This window comes from Macrosteles quadrilineatus, unplaced genomic scaffold (genome assembly GCF_028750875.1).
Source record: "Macrosteles quadrilineatus isolate MER2022 unplaced genomic scaffold, UCM_ALF_1.0 Scaffold_1__1_contigs__length_201487025, whole genome shotgun sequence".
NCBI lineage: Eukaryota > Metazoa > Arthropoda > Insecta > Hemiptera > Cicadellidae > Macrosteles > Macrosteles quadrilineatus.
This window is the reverse complement of record NW_026542594.1, coordinates 103,168,077-103,189,912: the sequence shown is the minus strand read 5'-3', so window position 1 is coordinate 103,189,912 and position 21,836 is coordinate 103,168,077. Positions and strand designations below refer to the sequence as shown.

Here is a 21,836-nt window from a genome sequence, read left to right as displayed (position 1 = left end):
CCAATAGGTCATTGGAAAGCCTAATTTGTGTGGATTTGCAAATAGTTATGAAAGTTAGATTTTTTAAAGATTTACTAGGTGAATCCCGTCAAAGTCGACAGTTACTGTTGTGGTTGCAAGCAAGATCGTTGACTATAAATCAATGATAAATAACTCCATTTTCTGAACAATTTTTGTTGTTCGTGTAGCAGTGTGCTTTAGGTAGGCCTACGTCCAATCTTAATAATCAATAATTCAAAATGGAAGCTGGTATTTCACTGACGGTTCTTAGGTCAAAAGAACCTGCTTTTGGATCATCTTTTGTAGAATGGCAAATAGGATAACGTAATTAGAATTGAGTAAATATATCTAAAACTAAATTCCATATCCAAGATATAATCAAATTTATGTTTCTGATTGAGCGATACAGTATCTTGAACTTAACTGATTAAAACTATCAATATCTCAAGTGAAAGCCTTTGAAGTATTTTAAGACCAAGACATATAAAATAACTTAAATAAAAATAGAGTTACGTATCATTGGTTGCAGATAAGTAGGCCTACTAAAACTATTATAATTATTGTTGATTCGTGATTCAGCAGTGTGCTTTAGGTAGGATTATTAAGATCAGAATCTTAATAATCAATAGCTCAAATGAAAGCTAGTATTTCACTAAAGGTTTTTAGACCAAAGGGTAATGTAATTAGAACTGATGGAATACATCTTTAATTGAAGTCAAAAATTAAAAAAATCTAATTTATATTTTTTTGTTGAGTAATACATTTAAATTGATGATGATACTTGATTACAAATATGTGCTTGCATAGCTTTATTTTAAGACCCAAACTATGAAAATCGGTCATGTAGAAGAGCCAAGCGAACTGGAAAAAAAACAAATTTAACTCCCATAAGAAATGTACAGGGAGGCAGTTTGTGCATAACTCAAAATATACGTTAAAATGAATGCCGATGCTTGATGGCAAATCTTTGGTGCGTCCATACCTTTATATAAGGCCAAAATTATAAAAATCGGTCGGGTAGAAGAGCTAACCCGACTTGGAAAAGTAAAACCAATAATTTTTATAGATGGCAATAATTGGTTTACCATTATGCATAATCTAATCATACGAAGCATGTGTTAATAATTAATTGACCAGCTTATTGTTATATTGTTATTTAATCGATTTTTCCTTGATTGAATGTTGTTGTTAACAATTTGCATTTGTGTTTAAAGTGTGTTCCTTATGTTAAGTGTGTGATTCTAATGTTATGTGCTTAATCTGTACCATTAGTATTAGCGAGTAAAGTGGTGTATGGATTTCATAGCCATTACTTACCTAGAGACCGTTGTATTTAACCACAACGGGCACTGTTGCTAGTTCATGGAATGAAAGTCCTCGGGCTTTGCCCCACAGGCCATCAAAATCCCAATGTATTTCTTATGAAGAAAAGATTTTGTTTAGGCCTACTTAAACAGACGAGTAATATGTACTAATTACAGCTGTTCATAGTAAACAAGTGATACACACAAGAGCGTTCGTTTTTAGAGTGAGTTCATTTTAAGTTTCGATAACTGTAGTGGAGTGATTGATTAATCTTTGAGTTGACTCTTTTAAGTCATCGGAAATTATTATTCTTATTCGTGTTTAAATATCGCCTGTAATACTTGGCAATTGCTGCACTAGTAAGATTTAATATTCCTCCCTTCATTGTCTCCCCATGTCAGTACATACGGTCTGTCACGGCAACTCTATCAGGAAATCGAGTGTCAAGACGCTGTAATTTTTCTCTTACGACCATCTGCTTTGTTATGTTCCTATATTTAATGAAGTGTAACTATCTGAAACCCTTCATTTTCTATCTATTAATATCAGCGTGTAATTTTTAAGTTATGACGTAATACATTATTGATGTAGGCACTCTGCCTCCTCAACTGCATTCACGTTATTTCTTTTATAGAGCATTAGTTATTAAATCATATCTCTTGGAGGACAATTTTATCCTATGTCAATGGCTGTAGAGTTGGTGAGCTCTTGACGGGCAAGTTTAGCCTATATCTGTGGCTGTGGGGTTGGTAAGCTCTCGGTGGGATGATTTAGCCTATGTCTGTGGCTGTGAGATTGGTAAGCTGTTGGTGGGCAGGTTTAGCCTATATCTGTGGCTGTGGGGTTGGTGAGCTCTCGGTGGGATGATTTAGCCTATGTCTGTGGCTGTGAGATTGGTAAGCTGTTGGTGGGCAGGTTTAGCCTATATCTGTGGCTGTGGGGTTGGTAAGCTCTCGGTGGGATGATTTAGCCTATGTCTGTGGCTGTGAGATTGGTAAGCTGTTGGTGGGCAGGTTTAGCCTATATCTGTGGCTGTGGGGTTGGTAAGCTCTCGGTGGGATGATTTAGCCTATGTCTGTGGCTGTGAGATTGGTAAGCTGTTGGTGGGCAGGTTTAGCCTATATCTGTGGCTGTGGGGTTGGTGAGCTCTCGGTGGGATGATTTAGCCTATGTCTGTGGCTGTGAGATTGGTAAGCTGTTGGTGGGCAGGTTTAGCCTATATCTGTGGCTGTGGGGTTGGTGAGCTCTCGGTGGGATGATTTAGCCTATGTCTGTGGCTGTGAGATTGGTAAGCTGTTGGTGGGCAGGTTTAGCCTATATCTGTGGCTGTGGGGTTGGTGAGCTCTCGGTGGGATGATTTAGCCTATGTCTGTGGCTGTGAGATTGGTAAGCTGTTGGTGGGCAGGTTTAGCCTATATCTGTGGCTGTGGGGTTGGTGAGCTCTCGGTGGGATGATTTAGCCTATGTCTGTGGCTGTGAGATTGGTAAGCTGTTGGTGGGCAGGTTTAGCCTATATCTGTGGCTGTGGGGTTGGTGAGCTCTCGGTGGGATGATTTAGCCTATGTCTGTGGCTGTGAGATTGGTAAGCTGTTGGTGGGCAGGTTTAGCCTATATCTGTGGCTGTGGGGTTGGTGAGCTCTCGGTGGGATGATTTAGCCTATGTCTGTGGCTGTAGGGTTGACGATTTCTTGGTGGGCAGCTTTAGCCTATGCAAACAGATGTAGTTGATGAGTGATATCCACGCGTGTCACAGCTGATCTGTCACGTACACAGTTAGTGTGTTCTGTTCATGTCAGACATTTAGCACTGTCAAATGTTTACGATTGATTACAAACTTGAGCTGTCGAGTGTCGACCAAAATGCATGGCAGTTAGTAATTGATAGGTGTCAATACCATTCATAGTGATTCATCTTCTGATCGGAAACTTTGGTGGTAACTGCCTCGGGGAATCATGAGGAAGTTAACACAATGTTTGTTCACTTGGGAAAATACTAATAGGCCAGTAAAAAACTTATAATTTCCACGGTGCGTTACGACAAATTTAATTTTGTTTAATACTTTTTTAATACAAGCTGAATTTGTTCTAACATCGCAGCGGCCCATTCATTTTTACTTTCTCCCCCTATACATAGTATATGGAGAAAGTATTGTTTTCGTCAAAATTTTCAAGTTTGAGTTTTGAGTGGATGAATCTGTTTTGGGTCCCCTGAACCCGAAAAAGTGGTTTTCAAAGTGATGTCAGTCTGTGTGGGTATGTAGGGAGGACGCCACGTCCATGTGAAATGAAATGAAAAATGTCTTTAATTAAGAGGTGAAGTTAGGACCAGCAAGTCCTCTCTACCACTTAACATCTAAAACATAAATAAAACTATCCACTTTATAAATAAAATTAAATAATCTTAAGTGCCATATTATAAACACGTTGAAATTAAATTTACTAATCCTAAAAAGTCCATTCACACAAGCCACCAACAACCCACCACATCAGCGCCAGAAACTCACTCATGCCTGCTGCTCAAAACAATAGCTTTTATCTCTGCCCCAAACGGCCAGGTCCAAATTCACCAACATTTTTGGGGTCGTTTCTAATGTCCAAATTCACCAACTTTCTACCTTTAGCAGGTACGATATTTCTCCCGGCGGGAGGGGAAGGAATTCCCTCCGAATAGTTTGCCATCGCCTGCTCCATCTCGTCTCGGCGAGAGTGTACTGTAACCTAACCTAACCTAACCTAACCTAACTTAACCTAACCTAACCTAACCTAACCAAACCTAACCTAACCTAACCAAACCTAACCTAACCTAACCTAACCTAACCTAAAGCTGCCTGAAACAATCACAGCTTAAACAGTACTATTAGGGCTAAGCAGTACACTCTCGCCGAGACGAGACGGAGCAGGCGAGGGCAAACTATTCGGAATTCCTTCCCCGCCCGCCGGGAGAAATATCGTACCTGCTCCAGGTAGAAAGTTGGTGAATTTAGACATTAGAAACGACCCCAAAAATGTTGGTGAATTTGGACGTAGCCGCCCCAAACCTCGCACGGTGGGTTTTATATGGCCAGGAAGAAAATTCAACATAAGAATTGCAGATACTAAGGAAGATTTATTAACTGTTGACCGGTGAATTGGTGTAGATAAAAGAAGAGAGCCTCTACGAGCGGAACGAAGTTCATTTAGCCTCATTAATGAAATCAGGTTGAAATAGGGAGACATGGTCATATCGTCTAAGGTCAAAAAATATGAATCTGAAACAGGAATTCTGCGCTCGCTGAAGTCTGCTAGAAACTTTATAGTCATGTCATTGATCACCTCATCACAGTAGTTGAAATGAGTCAAGATGAGAGTTTTTACTAACATGATTGTCAAGTTCAGTGGAAGGTATTCTGCAAAAAGTTTGATAGTGTGAATAGCCCCAAAAACCCTGTTAGAAGTGGAATTTGCTTGGTCAGGCCAATTAAAATGTTTGTTCATTGAGATTCCTATAAGTATCTCACCTTGTCGCAGTAGGTAACATCTTTTCCGTCAAAGCTAAGTCGTCGTGCAGTGAGTAAGTTGATTTTAGTCATTAGTCTGGGGTAGCCAACAATCATTGCCTGAGTTTTGTCAATGTTGAGTTTAAGTCCGTTGTTTGTGGCCCAGTGAGTTATTGATTCAATGTCAATGTTCAGTACCCATCTCGTCTACACTAAAGAGGGAGTAAATCTGTAAGTCGTCAGCATACAGATGGTAGTGTGAGTTGGTGATATGTTCTGTGATGTCATTGATGTAAATTGAGAACAGTAGTGGGCCAGGAACAGCTCATTGAGGAACACCTTTAGTAATCTGCTCCCAAGTAGAACATTTGTCACCAACTTTTACACACGGCTAACGATCAGGTGAAACCAGCCAAGCGCAGTTTGAGGAGTAAAAGAGGATGGTATACGCAGTCAAACGCCTTTAAAAAGTCAAAGAGGGTTAAAATTGTGGCCTGTATATTATCCATTGCACGGTATGTCATCTGTAATTTTTCAACAAAGCAGTAAGTTAGTAGTGATACATTTAGCGCGAAACCCAGATTGAAAATCCGACAAGACTTTGTTCTCTTCCAAAAAAACAGAGAATTTATCATGCACTATTCTTTCAAGGCATTTGGAAAGGACAGGAAGAATGCTGATTGGTCTATAACCAGAAGGGGTATTGGGAGATGAAATTTTCTGAAGGGGGCGAACAATTACTGATTTCCAGATAGAGGGGAAGGTAGAGGTTGCCAATGATCTGTTAAATATGAATGTTAGTACCGGGAGAGTAACTGGGAGGGTGTCTTTAATAAACTTGATAGGAATATCATCGGCGCCGACTGCGTTACTTGTCATCCCTAGAATTGCCCTGCGGACATCAAATTCACTAACTGAGGAAAAACAGTTCTGGCATATCAAGTGGTCTATTTGTTGTATCGGCAAAATAGTTAAAGGCACCTGCAGAACTTATAGGAATATTCACAAAAAGTTGTTAATAGTGTCGAGACTGATGGATATTTGATGTACATTTTCAGACTTGCCGATACCAATGTTCTTAACTTTGGTCCACAAAGTTTTGGAGGATTGTTTCTGGGAGAAAAATGTATAATAATATTAATACGTGGCTTTAGAGTTTCTAATCTGTTGTTGGGTTTGATTCCTGAGTCTTTTGTAACAGGCCCAATCATCAGGGAGTTTGGTGCGCTTGGCTTTACGAAATGCAGCATCTCTATTATTTTGAAGTTGTCGAATAAAATCATTTATCCATGTGTGGATGTGTACAGTAATTCTAAATTAAATAGTGCACCCCCATTGATTGCTGTAACAATTGCGGTTTAAAAGTTATTGCAACTTTTGTGATTTTTCCCTATAAAATATCATAGTAACTCCCACCGCTTACCCACGATAAATGTTGTTGACAAGCTTATGGGAGAAAGTATGTGTCTGATTGCTGATACCGTTTATTATATTGTGTTTTAGAAAAACAAATTTTATTTTATTCATTGTCTAAAAGTGTGAATGATGCTATAAGTCTTATAGACAGAGATGGTTGTTGTAGGTTAGGCTTGAAAAATCGATGTCTTATAATCATAGGATTATTGGTGTCATAAATGTTAATCTCTGGTGGATACTTGAAATGGTTTCCGATTCAATGGTAGGTACTATACCGTAACATAATAGAAATTACAAATAAATGGATTTTACAGTCGTAACTTAGGTCACTTGTTGCTTCATTTAACATAGCGTAAAAGTCGTTAGTGAATGATTCTTTTTGACTAATTGTAATTTCGACCATTTGCAACATTTTGTTTATAAATTCCTACATTACACTGCGTGTAGTAATTTTGCATTTTAATGTTGTTTATTTTTATAGTAATGCAAGCCGGGTTCGCTTGCTTGGAAGCTGGCTGCGTCAATTCCAAAAATGTTACGAGCATAATAATGAAGAACGTCTTGGACTTGTGTAAGTAAAATTTATTTACAGTAATTATTCCTCTAATCACTCTTTCGTAGTGAGAAAATATACATATTGAAGACTTTTGTTTAGTCCCTACAAATTAACTTAAAGGAGGTAGGCCTAGATATTTTTGCACACCAGGTCCCAGGTCAAGACGGATTGCCGGTCCATGTGTTCCAGTAGTGTACATCTTTACATTTTACAGTACCTACCGGTAATTCAGGCACGGCCCACTTGAGCTTGTTCACGGCGGGTATGATTCCTATATGGATGTGATGACTATAAAACACTTTAAGCAAGCAAATAGCTAGTGGATATGGGAAGAACATGAACGAAAACCTCTAGGTTCGAAGTATAAAGTATTTGGTGAGACGTTATACGTTAGCTGAGAAAGTCTTAACCCAAATAGTTTACTAAATCCCGTAATAATTATATTTAAGTTGGTATAATAACGTTTTCAGGATTTGCTATTTTACATATAACTAACTACCAGCCATTCCAACATTCGCAAATAAGGGGGCTGTGAGAGCTGTCGTGATTTGGTTACCAAACAGCTGTTGTTAGTTTAATGACGAAATCAGCTGTTTATACACACGCACGGGAAACGGAAACTGAAATTCCTATTGGCATTTTAGAAACACGGAAAGTAGAGTAGATGTAAAATGTATAAATCTACCAGGGGCCCACTTCATAATAAACTACAAGTTACAAGTTACAACTTGTAACTTGTAATTTCCATTAGATTTGCATTAGGCGATCAGCTGATTTACTAATAATATTAGTTTGTACAGGGTGGAGCGCGGTAATTTGCTTATTTGGGAGTGGAATAAAAAAATTATGAACATGTAGAAACTTAATTTTATATTTCACTTACATTGAATAGTAATGGAATTTACAAATTATTTTGTTTTAAATATTATATCTGGCAAATGTTGACCTTCCCGATCCACACACTGCTGCATACGTTTTCTGAAGTTCTCATGCACTTTTTCAAGCATGTCGACTGGTATTCTGGCAATCTCAGCAGCAATATTGTTCCTTAGGTCTTCCAGGGTTTTGGGACGGTTGCAATACACCTTGGACTTCAGGTAACCCCAAAGGAAAAAATCGCATGGAGCTAAGTCTGGTGAGCGTGCCGGCCAGTTCAGATCACCATTGCGAGAGATGAGCCGTTCAGGAAACATTTGCCTCAAAAGATCAATGGTAACTCTCGCTGTATGTGCAGTGGCACCATCTTGTTGAAACCATGTATCCTCTAATTGCATTGCCTCAAGTGCTGGATGGAAAAAATCCTGCAGCATAGTTAGGTAACGTTCGGCATTCACAGTTGCCGGAAAAAAGTAAGGGCCAATGATGCCTACTCGTGATAAGGCGCACCACACAGTGACGCGGTCCGAATGCAGAGGTCTCTGATGAACTTCTCTGGGGTTTGTGTCACTCCAGTACCGCATGTTTTGCTTGTTTACACACCCACTGAGATGAAAATGTGCCTCATCAGAAAAGAACACAATTGCGTCACGAGGTATGGTTGCAAGCATGTCTTCACAAGATGTTCGTCGTGTCAAATAATCCCGTGCTGACAATTGTTGGACCACACACATTTTATATGGGTGGAAATGCAGTTCACTATGGAGAATCCGGTGGAGAGAACGCCTTGAAATGCCAAGAGCAAGTGCTTGCTTCCAAGCAGAGCGTTTCGGAGATTGCAATACTGCTGCTCTAACTCGTTCGATATTTTGTGGTGTTGTAACACTCCTCGCAGGTCCTCTTCGTACAGATGACACATTCCCTGCTGTCCTGAATGCATTCACCCAATTCACAACTGATTGCCGTCCAGGAACACGCCCGCGTGGGGAAACAGCGAAACGCAAACGGAAAGCACGTTGCACTGCAATTATCGAGTAGTTATTTGAAAAATATGCTTCAACACAAAATGAACGCTCCTCACGTGTCCACTCCATGATGGCAACTCAAAATGAGCTGAAGACAAACTTCCGGTCAGTCACAACAATCATCGCCCACTTCCGCCTCCTTTTGACTAACAGTGCTGCCAACCACCTGCAACTCAAAATAGCAATTTCCCGCGCTCCACCCTGTACTTTATTATGAAATAGGCCCCAGATGTACTTAAATAATAATAATTATGAAAATGTCGAAAATGAAATCAGATTAGCTATTATTCGATAGCTTTTATATTATTAAAAATATCAATTGCACAATAAAATACATAACAGAGTAAAAGGCTCAATATTACAATCGTAATATTGATAGTGATTATAATATGATGAAATATGTTTTGATAATAGTTTTGGTCATTGTTGGCGTTTACAATAGTGACAGTGAGCAGTTTTTTTACGATTTAGGTTCAATCTAAGAGAGCATTGCGATTATAAAGAATCTGGCCAATGGGTAGGCCTACTCAGATTTAAAGCTTTACGAGTTCTCCAATGCTCTCGTTAATTTTAAACTTAAAACTTAATAATACTATAATTGTTCGTGCTATCTTTTTATGTGTATATGCGTTGGATGAAAACGAGGTTTAAACTATTCGTACGATTGGTGTATTAAATGAGTTTCTGATAATGTAAGGTTATGATAGTTATTATGTATTAGTGATGCTTTGTATTGCTCGTTTATTGTTTTGCATGGTATCGCTTTTCAAACGCTTTTATATTAGTCGTGAACTTCATTGTTTCGGGAACATGTGACTTGTACGTGACAAGACAACTATAAGGTTTATCACTTAACAGATTCAAAGCAAGCTTTTCCTCAATTAACCTTTTTATTTCAGCTCAGTTGTCATAAATTACAATTTTTTACTAAATAGTCGAAGTACTAGTGTACCTGTTGTTGAGATCGAGCAATTGCAAAGTATTACAGGGGTTATTTAAAAACTAATAACAGTCAATGAGTTTAAAAGAGTTAACTAAAATATTATGCAACTAATGGAAATACTTAGATGCACATAAGAACAGTTCGATATAATCAACATTTCTTTTAAATATCTTATAATTGTTCAAAAGCTGATCTCGTTTTTAGTGTTTTCAATAAATGTTTCCCTCTCCCTCTCGTAGCCGCATTAGGTTGTCCATCTTTATCTTCGTTACCTATTAATAATGTAGCCTGCTTGGTATTACCATTGTCACCATTCGCCAGTATGTTTTTATTGCCAGTCATTTACAGGGACCGATTTACTTTTTCGTTTTGAGGTCCCTAGATACAAAATATACCATCCGTTCAAATTCATACACACACACACACACACACACACCCACATGTGGTGTGTGTGTATATCCGTTATATATAATATATAATATATAAAATATATATCCGTTAGCACAATAACTGGAGCAAAAATTGTCCAATTTTAATTAAATTTGGTATAAACGTGTAAACCTACATTTATTCGAACGAGTTCGCGAACCAGCATGATCGGACTATGGGAACGGGGGTTTATGGGGGGATTTATGGAGTAAAAGTTGGGTTTTCCCATTTTTGACCCAAAAAAAACATAAAATTTTGCAATGTCTTTTCAAACCATTTTGTAGAGACTAAAACAAATAATCTATCTATCTTCTATATACAGGGTGAGTTTTAATTGTCCCCCCCCAACCTTTTTTCTACATTTTTTCAAATATCAATCCCAGACCACTTCCAAACATTGTTGGGTAGTAAGTACTTAATTTTGACAAGGTGGTCATTTCCGGCCGCCATCTTGGATCCGCCATATTGGATGCAAAATATTTTTTTTCAAATGTAAAGGTGGGGTTGTGAGCCATTATTTCGAACTACATTTCTACCCTGATTACAATGCCGCAAATCGTTTTTAAAAATCTTGATTCATTCCAAAGTTATGAGGGTTTTTTAAAACTTTATTTTTAGCCCATTTTAACATTGTGCATTTACAAACTAAGACCATAATCTCAAAATAGTGCTAGATAAAGATAAGTAAACACTACCAGTCATTGTCGACCTATTTTCACTTGGTTATGACAGATGTATTTTATTCGGCCGCCATCTTGGATCCGCCATTTTGAAATGTGATAATTTTTTTTAAATATGAAGGGGGGGTTGTGACCCATCATTTCAGATTACTGTTTTAAGCTGAACTCAATTCCATGATCTGTTTTTCATTTTTATATTTTGATTTTGAAATATTGACATTTTTAACAAAAAATTTGCAATATATCATAAATAAAACTTGATTACAAAAAATGGATTGCGGCATTGAGTTTAGCTTAAAAAAGTAGTTCGAAATGATGGGTCACAACACACCCTTCATATTTAAAATAAATTATCACATTTCAAAATGGCGGATCCAAGATGGCGGCCAAAAAAATACATCTGTCATAAACTGTAGTGTTTACTTATCTTTATCTAGCACTATTTTGAGATTATGGTCTTAGTTTGTAAATGCACAATGTTAAAATGGGCTAAAAATAAAGTTTTAAAAAACCCTCATAACTTTGGAATGAATCAAGATTTTTAAAAACGGTTTGCGGCATTGTAATCAGGGTAGAAATGTAGTTCGAAATAATGGGTCACAACCCCACCTTTACAATTGAAAAAAATATTTTGCATCCAATATGGCGGATCCAAAATGGCGGCCGGAAATGATCACCTTGTCAAAATTAAGTACTTACTACCCAACAATGTTTGGAAGTGGTCTGGGATTGATATTTGAAAAAATGTAGAAAAAAGTTGGGGGGGGGGCAATTAAAACTCACCCTGTATAATACGCTAAGCCAATTTTTGTAAACAGAACTCCTCCCACATTTTTGGACCGATTTTGATGATTAAAGTGTCAAAAAAATTGCCCTGATCTGTTTAGCGAATTTCGCATATAGGGAATAAGCTATTACCGTAGTACTCATGGTAAGACCTGGACCCGGGACCGATTTACTTTTTCGTTTTGAGGTCCCTAGAGGCCAAAAACACCATCCGTTTAAATTCATATATATATTTATATATATATATGTGTGTCCGTTAGCACGATAACTCGAGCAAAAATTATCCGATTTTGATGAAATTTGGTATAAACGTGTAAACCTACATTTATTCGTACGAGTTCGCGAGCTATGGGACGATTGGAATGGGGGTTTATGGGGGTTTTATGGGGTAAAAATAGGGTTTTCCCATTTTTGACCCGAAAAATAAAAAATTTAGCAATTTATTTCCAAACCATTTTGTAGAGCTTAAAAAAACAAATAATTTAGTATATTGAAGCGTTGTTGTGCGCCTAATGATTACGGAGAAAATTCCAAAAAATTTTAAATTTAAAATTCCCATGTTATTCTTATAAAGAATAAGTCAACTGTTGTAGTTTGCTTGTTTATGAACATATCTTGATCGAATTTGGAAAACACTTTAATTTCTTACTAAAACTATTAACATTTTACAAAAAAAAAAAAACACTTTTACCCTCCCTGTTTCAGCAAACCTAAGTACGGTAGGTACTCGTTAAACTAATTCTATTTAAAAAGGAAATAAATGTGATATTTTTATGGAGGCATTTTAGTGTAAATCCAATCAAGTTAATGGAAATTCGCTTAGTCTGCAGGTTTGCTGCGGCGGTGGTATTTGAAATATTTATTAGTTTGGGCAGGATCTTCTATCAAAGTTGGGTTTTCTCCCATAAGATTAACATGGGGGAATCTAAATATTTAATTGGAAACTTTGTTTCCACTAATTTGAGAGAACGGCTGGGCGTAGAAACTTGGTAGGGGTGTCAAAAGAAAGGTCTTGGTCTGTAGATCATTTATCAAAAGAAAAACGAAGTAAATTCCCTTAGGGCTCTGCTCAAGAAGCCTTTAAAAATCCCTCCACAGATTTGTTTACATTTTGGCCATTTGGAGTGGATAATACTTTTTAATGAAACAGCTGTTTATTTTTAAATTGTAATCCAAACAACACACATTTATTGGGAGTTACTGAATTGTCCAAAAGAAGTATTTGCAATGTTATTTTCTGATTTTAAAATTGTTTTTCGTCTGTATCATGTCATGTTTTGCATTAAAACGTTCCATTACGATATCAGTGGAAAATCCTTTTATCACAGTAATTCATACAATTATTTCTTATTGAACGATCTTATATCTATTTTACGTGTTGGTGTCTGCCTTTTTCACCACTTTTGCCTATATTTTATCATATTATTCCAGGCAGATCGTTATAGGTTCATGAGATTATTGGCATACATGTTAGGCTACGTTTCCATTCCTACAGATTTGTGCCGGGCACATGTGTCCGCCGTGTGCCCGGCACAAATCTCCGAATTTGTAGGAATGGAAACAGCCTGGCACAAGTGCCCGGTACAAATTTGTGCCCGCCGACTGCGCGACAAAACATGTGCCCGAGTCGCCAGTTGGAATGGAAACGGCCGGGCACATGTGCCTGCAACTCGCGCATGCGCAGATCCACTAAACTACCCCATGCTCATAGATGACAGGTACTTATAACTTCAAATTTCGTTGAGTTCGTTGGAGGAAATTTTCGAAGCCACTTTGTACGCGCAAATCTCTCATAAATTAATCAAATGCTCCTTCCAATTGTCCATTATCAATTATAAATTATTTAAGATGGGGCCGCTACTATGTGCAGATTTTAACCCAAATATGAGTGAAGGTCTTTTAGCCAAAATAACTTCTTATCCACCATCTAGGTCGTTTTCTCCGTTTTCTTCTAAGTTCTTCTAAGTATGCACCAGCCATAAATAAAAAAAAAAAAAAAATAGAGGATGTTATGTCATCCATGGCGATTTATAGAACACAATATAATCTAAATAACTTCTTGATCAGCATTGTACGTGTTATAAAATTTACGGAAAGTAAATAACAATATAATCCAAATCAGCCACCGAACCCCACCACACCACAATAATACCTTGTCTTCCAGTTGTAGTCGCGGGACTTGTGCCTGGAATGGAAACGGCATGACAAACTACGTGCGACAAGTGCCGCGACATGGTCTCGACATGTGCCACGACTTGTGCCTGCGACTTGTAGGAATGGACGTAGACAAACATTTTAAAATATTTGTGTAGAAATAAGTGCATGATTTAAAAAGTCATTCAGCTGGAAAACTGCCAAAATACTGCAGACTTTTCAGAGAGGTTACTTCGATGTATTCATTCATCTTAGTGAAAACATAATATAGATATGTATGTACAAATAAGAACTTGAACTCTTAGAGAGCCTTTGAATGTTATAAGACTAACGAAAAGGGTTGTGCATGTTTACTACGGTAGCGCTACTCAGCAACAAAAACCATTTAATTTATCTCTAAAAAATACATTCTTAAATTGCACTGAGCAGCAGTCTAAAAAAATCTCTGTAACTTACCTATATAGTTACAAAATGCTAAAACACGCATTGTGATATTACCGTATATAATTCGGATCATACTTCTCCAACAGATAATTCATCTGCAGAAGAAGTTTATTGTGCTCTTGCCGTGTCTAATAACATCCAAACACAGAAACCTTGCCTAAAATGGTACCTATCTTGACAAATTATTTGCAGTGGCCTATATTACGGACCGTGGCCCACTGGGTTGGTAACATTATTGAAAATAACACGACATGTTTGGCTGTAAAAATATCACAATGAGTAAATACTATTTAAGCAGCTACTGTCATGACAGGAAGGTCATATATTCCTGATTACTAGATTACATCATCCTTTAAGATACGTTGATTAATACCCCCGCTGCAGCAAACCTGCAGACTAAGCGAATTTCCATTTCCCTGAATAGATTTACACTAAAATGTCTCCTTAAAAATATCACATTTATTCCCTATTTAAATAGAATCAGTTTAAAACATACTTAGGTTTGCTGCGACAGGGAGGGTAAAAGTGTTTTTTTATGTAAAATTTTAATAGTTAGTGAGAAATAAACACATTTTCCAAATTTGGGCAAAATATGTTTATAAACAAGCAAACTACAACAGTTTACTTATTCTTCATAAGAATAACATTGGAATTTAAAATTTAAAATTTTTTGTAATTTTATCCGTAACCATTAGGCGCATTATAACGCTTCAATATACTAAATTATTTGTTTTTTTAAGCTCTACAAAATAGTTTGGAAAGAAATTGCAAAATTTTATGTTTTTTGGGTCAAAAATGGGGAAAACCCATTTTTACCCCATAAAAGCCCCCTTAAAACCCCCGTTCCCATGGTCCGATCATGCTGGTTCGCGAACTCGTTTGAATAAACGTAGGTTTACATGTTTGTACAAAATTTAATCAAAATCGGATCATTTTTGCTCGAGTTATCGCGCTAACGGACATATATATATATATATATATATATATATATGAATTTTAACGGATGGTGTTTTTGGCCTCTAGGGACCTCAAAATGAAAAAAAAAATCGGTCCTGGGTCCAGGTCTTACCATGAGTACTACGGTAATAGCTTATTCCCTATATGGGAAATTCGCTAAAAATGCATGTAAACGTCAATATTTACGTAACAGCCAATTTACAGTATTTTTTGCTTTTTGGAAATGCCACATTGCTATGCTATTTACATTATTTGCTGCCAATGAAGCCGCACGACCATATAAACGAGGAGGCTCCAGTTCAAGAATAAAAGGCAACTTCACTTCAAGTATATTCCACTACTACACCTAACATTCCGTAGAGAGATTATATTGACAACTTTATGTAAGTAATTGATAAGGCTGAGACAACTAACTGACATCCCCCAAGTCAATTAATTCTAGCTTTAACAGTAACCCCACAACCAATTTCTCAAAACTATGATAGAGGGTTATTCATTGGCACAGAAGTACGATAAACTGACGTGACGTGACGAAGGAAAAATCAAACTTACACTGTAACGGATAAACCTCCCTTTGAAGTTAGAACGTGTCTTCCCAACAAACTGATATTTTTTTCAAATAAAATCATAGATTAATCTACATTACACTGATGAAATCACGCAAGTGTTTATATAAACACTTCCGTAGATCCACTAATACCCTTTTAATACTATTTTATGGTCTTTCCAAAGGAAGAGATACCAGGTAACATACTAATAATAACTCCGATGACGTACGGTATGGGAAATATTTTATTCGTTGAATGATCAACCATTTTTGGTAACTAACACAATTAATATCATTATTGTTTTTACACTTATTACTCTTTAAACAAAAACAATGCTAAATGCTCAAAATATGTATAATTTCACTTAATTTATCGCAGTTAGATGAATTATCGTAAGCCTTGAAAGTAACCGTCGATTTCGACGGGTTTCACCTAGTATATATATAATACGCTAAGCCGATTTTTGCAAACAGAACTCCTCTCTAATTTTTGGACCGATTTTGATGATTAAAGTGTCAAAGAAATGGCCCTGGTCTGTAGTAGTGCAAAGTGTTTTTCATTTTTTGAAATCTTTATTAGTTTGGGCAGGATCTTCCATCAAAGTTGTGTTTTCCCCCATAAGATTAACATGGGGGAATCTAAATATTTAATTGGAAACTTTGTCTCCACTGATTTGAGAGAACGGCTGGGCGTAGATACTTGGTAGAGGTGTCCAAAGAAAGATCTCGGTCTGTAGATGAGCCATCAATAAGAAAAACGAAGTAAATTCCCTTAGGGCTCTGCCCTAGAAGCCTTTTAAAGTTCCCTTCCTAGATTTGTTTACACTATCGTCATAATACGAGTGCAGAAGGGCACGTTGCCAATATGAGCCATATTTTGTTAAATTAATAGTGGTTTACAGCAACTGGATTAAATGTTTAATAATGTTGTATGTAAATTCATAAATCTGGAAAATTGCAATTTGCTGCAAACTTTTCACAGAGGTTAGTTTGATGTATTCATTCAGCTTAGTGAAAATAGAGCCCTTGAATGTTATTAGGCTAACGAAAAGGGTTGTGCATGTTTACTAGCGCTATTCAGCAACAAAACCCATTAAATTTATCTCTAAAAATGTCTCAAAGTGCACCGAGCAACAGCCTAAAAAATACTATTAGTACAGGTAAAATTATACTAAAGACTAGTAGAAAACATAAAAATTAGTCCGTTCATGAAACTTATAGGAAACGTAGTGCTTACCATTAGGTTTTGGAATCTGAAGAGTCCCTAGTGATTGTGGGGGTGGAAGCACCATTTTATGGGGGTTAAAGCTTATGGGGGTAGATATAAAGTCAGTGTGTGGGCTACACTACATCCACAAAGAAGTTATAATTTGGCTTATATTTCTCTTAACCAACAGATATTATTCATCTGCAGAAGAAGTTCATTGTGCTCTTATCGTCTATTAACATCCAAACACAGAAACCTTGCCTAAAACAGTACCTATCTTGCCAGATAATTTGCAGTGGCCTATTACGGACCGTGGTCCACTTGCTCGTTAGATTGTTTTAAATAACACTACACTTTGACTGTAAACAAATGGCATAACGAGTAATTACCATTTAAGCAGCTACAGTCATGATAGAAAGGCCATTTTGCTTTAAAATAGATCTCCATACTTTATAAGATACGTTGATTAACAAGAATGCATGTAAACATCACTATTTATGTAACTGGCTGTACAGTACTGTATTTGCTTTTTGGAAATGCAGCATTGCTATGTCATTTGCACTATTTGTTACCAATGAAGCCACACAGCCACATGAACGAGGCCCCTAAAAGTTCAAGAATAAAAACCAGCTTCACTACACTAAGCAGTATATTCCACTACACCTAACATTCCCAAGAGAGATTATATTGACAACACTTTATGTAATTGATGCTGTAAATGATACTGTCATCCGCATGTCGTCAAGGGATTCCAGCTTTAACAGTACAACCCCGGGACCAATTTCTCAAAATTATGCTATTCATTTGTGACGAGTAGTCACCAAAAATTATTTTCTAAATTTTGGGATTATATTTCAAAAGTAAAAGACCTGGTAAATGGATTTCACAATGCATATACCAGTGTCAGAACATTGGCATTTAGTAGACAGAATTCTTGATGACACGTAGTTTGCTCAATCGACCCACCCACAAAAACCGTAGACTTAGCAATTGTACTTTGGAGAGACTGAGGTTGGAGTTGACCGAAAGGAAGACACTTGGCCCCAGTCTATTCACGGGGACACTTCGCCGGTCACCGGGTTTTTGGTAAGGCGATTACTTTATTAATATTTCAACTTTATAATTTTTGTGATTGTCCAGGCTAACTAACTTTTTAAAGTCAGTGATTGATTGATGTTAATCGTAATCATTTTTATAATAATTGATTTCATTTATAATTTGTGTGAATAAATACCCTCAAAACACAAAATTTTCCAATTTTTCTCTAAACCTTCTTAAAGAGCTTAAAAAACAAACAATTCATTATATCAAAGTGTTTTTGTACAATTATTGGTTACGGAGAAAACAAAAAAAAAAATTAAATTTAAAATTCCCATGTTATTCTTATGGAGAATATTGTAAAATGTTGTAGTTTGCTTGTTTATGGATATCTTTTGATCAAACTTGGCAAATATATTCATTTTATACTAAGCAATAATTATTTTACTTAAAACACACTATTTATTAGTTTCCTTGTAGCAGCAAACCTAGGTACTCGTTAAACCTAATGTTATTTAAATAGACCAATTGAAAATCAATTCAGCCAAATGGAAATTCGCTTAGACGGCAGGTTTGCTGCGGCGGGGGTATTTATTATTGTCTTTATTATTATCTTTATCATATTGTCCATCCACTTTATTTGAATAATGATTAAACATTCTTTTACCTCTCACTAAAGTATTCTTATTAATTTAATTCGATCCCGGTTACGCCCCCGGTCACAATCCCAATCATGGCACATTATTATGGTTATTCATTGGCTCAGAAGTATGATAACTGACAACACGAAGGAAAAAATAGTCAGCTTAAGGTTGGACCTCCCTTTGAAGTAAGAACATGCCTCCTCAATAAACAGATTTTACCACAAAAGATCCACCAATACGATTTTAATACTATTTAAAGGTACTTCCAATAGAAGGATGAGAGACCAGCTAACACAGTTATAATAAATCCGATGACGTACCGAATGGGAAGTATTTTATTCATTGAATGATCAACCATATTTTGTAACTAAAAGCCTTGAAAGTAGTTCCCCTAGTCCTCGTTTTCTCCCCAGTTATATGTGGTATCTGCTACTGGCTGGTGGGCTACTCCCTCGCCTACAGTCCAGGCAACAGTCTGCTGGGCTACTCGTGGTGGGCTGGCGTGGGGGTTAGTGAGACATCCATGGCTCATTGGTTCTTCCAGTTCATATTTGCAGCCACTGCTGCTACTATCATCTCTGGAGCTGTAGCTGAACGGTGCAACTTTGCTGCCTACATCGTCTACAGCTCTGTCATATCAGGTGTGCATTTAATTTCTTGATAAAAAGTTCAGATTGCTGATTGTGCAATTACACTTGCATTCAGGTGATAAGGATAGGCATGGTAAATATTTCAAAAGTTAAAACTTTTGGGAGAAAATATTCAAAAATAGCACAGGTATTCACACATAAATAATTACATTTGTTTTTATTTTATTTTTTGTGTGTATTTTCCTTGCTTCTATTAAGCTTGGCGAAGTGGACCTTGTCCCACAAAAAATAGTTAAATTGAGTATTGAGAACATGCTTTGTATTGTGACCTCAAAATGACTCCTACTTGGACGAATAAATTATATTTTTGTTATTTTATTGCTTTGAACCCTGGCTATTATGTATGGCTAAATAGTATAAGATCTAACAGGTTGTAAGTATATTGAATGTTGGATGTTGCAGGGTTTGTCTACCCGGTAGTGTCCCACTGGGCCTGGGGGGAAGGAGGGTTCCTGGCCACTCTGGGTTACAGAGACTTTGCTGGTAGTGGAGTGGTCCATGCAGTGGCTGGGGTCTGCTCCTTCATTGCTGCTGCCTTTGTTGGTCCTCGCATAGGTCGCTTTGAAAATGGACTGGTTGTGGAGAAGCCTGGACATTCAGTTCCAGTAGGTATCTTAAAATATGTATACACATTATTGAAAAGCTATTTTATCCGTTATTATGATAACCAAAATCAAACATGAGAAAACAGCAGCCTCCACTTTTGATGGATTTGAACCAATTTTTATCAAATCAATTAATAAAAGTTATCCAGGAAAATCTCACCATCCGAATGTTGGGGCTGTAATGAATTATATTTTTTCCTAATAAAAAGCTGTTTCATTCTGCTGTCCTAAAGGCAACTTTAGCATTTTCAATATTATGTTACATACTTAATGTTTTTCAGAAACAAAATGTTATAGTAAGGTTTTTGGTTTTGTAATTGGAGTAATTAATAATATTGAATCATAATTAGTTAAGAACATACCCGTTCTATGTACAGTATAGGTATCTAGGTTCTATGTTCAGATATTATTATTAACCAGCCTAAACTTTTTTGGCCTTGAGAAGGATCATATATATGAATTTTTAGGGTTTCAGGAAAAAGTCCAAGACCTTTTTACCGTAAAGTTAGAGTATTAAAGATTTTCTGATTCTGTGTATGTTATAAATTAATTACAGCGAGTAGCAACCATTTCATGACTATGTACAATCGTTTGTGACACAATTTAACAATTACTAGATAACCTGTTACTGGAAATTGAGCAAAACTGCAACTTTTAATAAAATAATGAAGAAAAAAATATTAACAGCAAAACCTCAATCGTAATTTCTATGACTGATTATATAAATGTGAAAAATATAATGTTGTAAGACATTATAAAAGTACAGTAATCTACGGTACCGGTACAATATTTAAATATAGATCCGTTCTCATACTGCTTTGGTTATCTCTTATGTACTGTGGGCGGGTGCCTTCTATGAGAATGCAGATGTCAACCATACACTGTAAAGTGAGCTTTTCAGACATAATGTACCAAGCTAAATCCCTCTCTTGAGGCTAACCAGTAGGCCTACGACACTACAGCATTGTTAAATTATTTCTACAATATGTTCTGTTTAGATATGTTTAAATTAGGTGCCCCAACCAAAGTCTCCGGTTGGGAACATAAGAATGGATTTATTGACGTATCTAGAACGGATTCACGTTTAACACTATTCATAAAAAAAAGAAAAAAAAATTATTTGGCCTGGTGGTGCTCTGTTTTTAGCTTTAAAATAGCTGCGACATCTATACAGGTAGCATCATTGTAGCGAGGGAAGTAACTTCTTGTATCTTACTATGCACATAAGAATCTCACTTGACTCCTCGAAGCTCTTGTAAAACAACAAATTTCTGCCACAGTTTAAAAGATTGGGCAAATGGGTTGGCATTGTGACCCTATTTCCCGCATATTTTTTCATTGATTTTTTTTTTTAATTGTTTTACATGCGCTGTTGGATTCCAGTGCCAATTTCCTACTAAAAGGTATGTGCGTATTCAGGATCGTGACCTTCTTGAGGAATGAGATTATCTACCGGTGGTAAAACGGGTCATGGATCTTTAAATTGTAGATCCCCTGTGTGATCCTCTCATCTAAATGAGTTTCAGAGCTGACCATGGCAAAGGCGAAATTGAATTGGCAAATTTTATCCAGATCATTTCTGGATCCAAGCCTCACAGCCCTGTTTTCAGATTGGGAGTTTCCAATAAGTTCCTGAAAGTATGGTGAATTCCGCAAATTATGTAAACGAACCTTTCATTTATAGCAACAAAGAATAACATTTGAACTGTCTCGGCCAGTTTTTTCTTGCTTAAAATGTAAGCTGCCACAATGTAAAAAAATTTTATGTTTATTTGTCCGAGATTTAATGTATCACCACGGTGGTACTGCCACTCTGTATCTGTCACATTGAAAGGTTGATGCAAGCAGTCACGTTTGTGTTCCCTCCAGCCACTCGCAGTTCTTCATGTTACTGCCACTGGTGGCATTATTTTAAATTTAGATAAAATACGAAAGTTAAACAGGCAACAGAAAACACTACAAAGGATTTTTTATACACATTGTAAATTACATTATAATGGTAATGTAAAGGGTAACTGCACTGTGAATAATCACTTTCAAACATTCACTTAACCACACCAAACTGTATCCAAAACTACATGATAATTTAGTAAAATACG

At 36.7% G+C, this 21,836-nt stretch overlaps 1 protein-coding gene across 1 annotated transcript in view; it reads left to right on the top strand.

Moving 5' to 3' along the window:
- Positions 1-21,836, top strand: part of LOC129001751 (putative ammonium transporter 1) — a 62,444-nt gene that overhangs the window by 24,251 nt on the left and 16,357 nt on the right. The window contains exons 3-5 of the mRNA XM_054429224.1: positions 6,678-6,767; positions 18,896-19,123; positions 19,535-19,737. Of these exons, the coding sequence (XP_054285199.1) occupies positions 6,678-6,767; positions 18,896-19,123; positions 19,535-19,737 (521 nt within the window). The remainder of the gene's footprint in view (positions 1-6,677; positions 6,768-18,895; positions 19,124-19,534; positions 19,738-21,836) is intronic.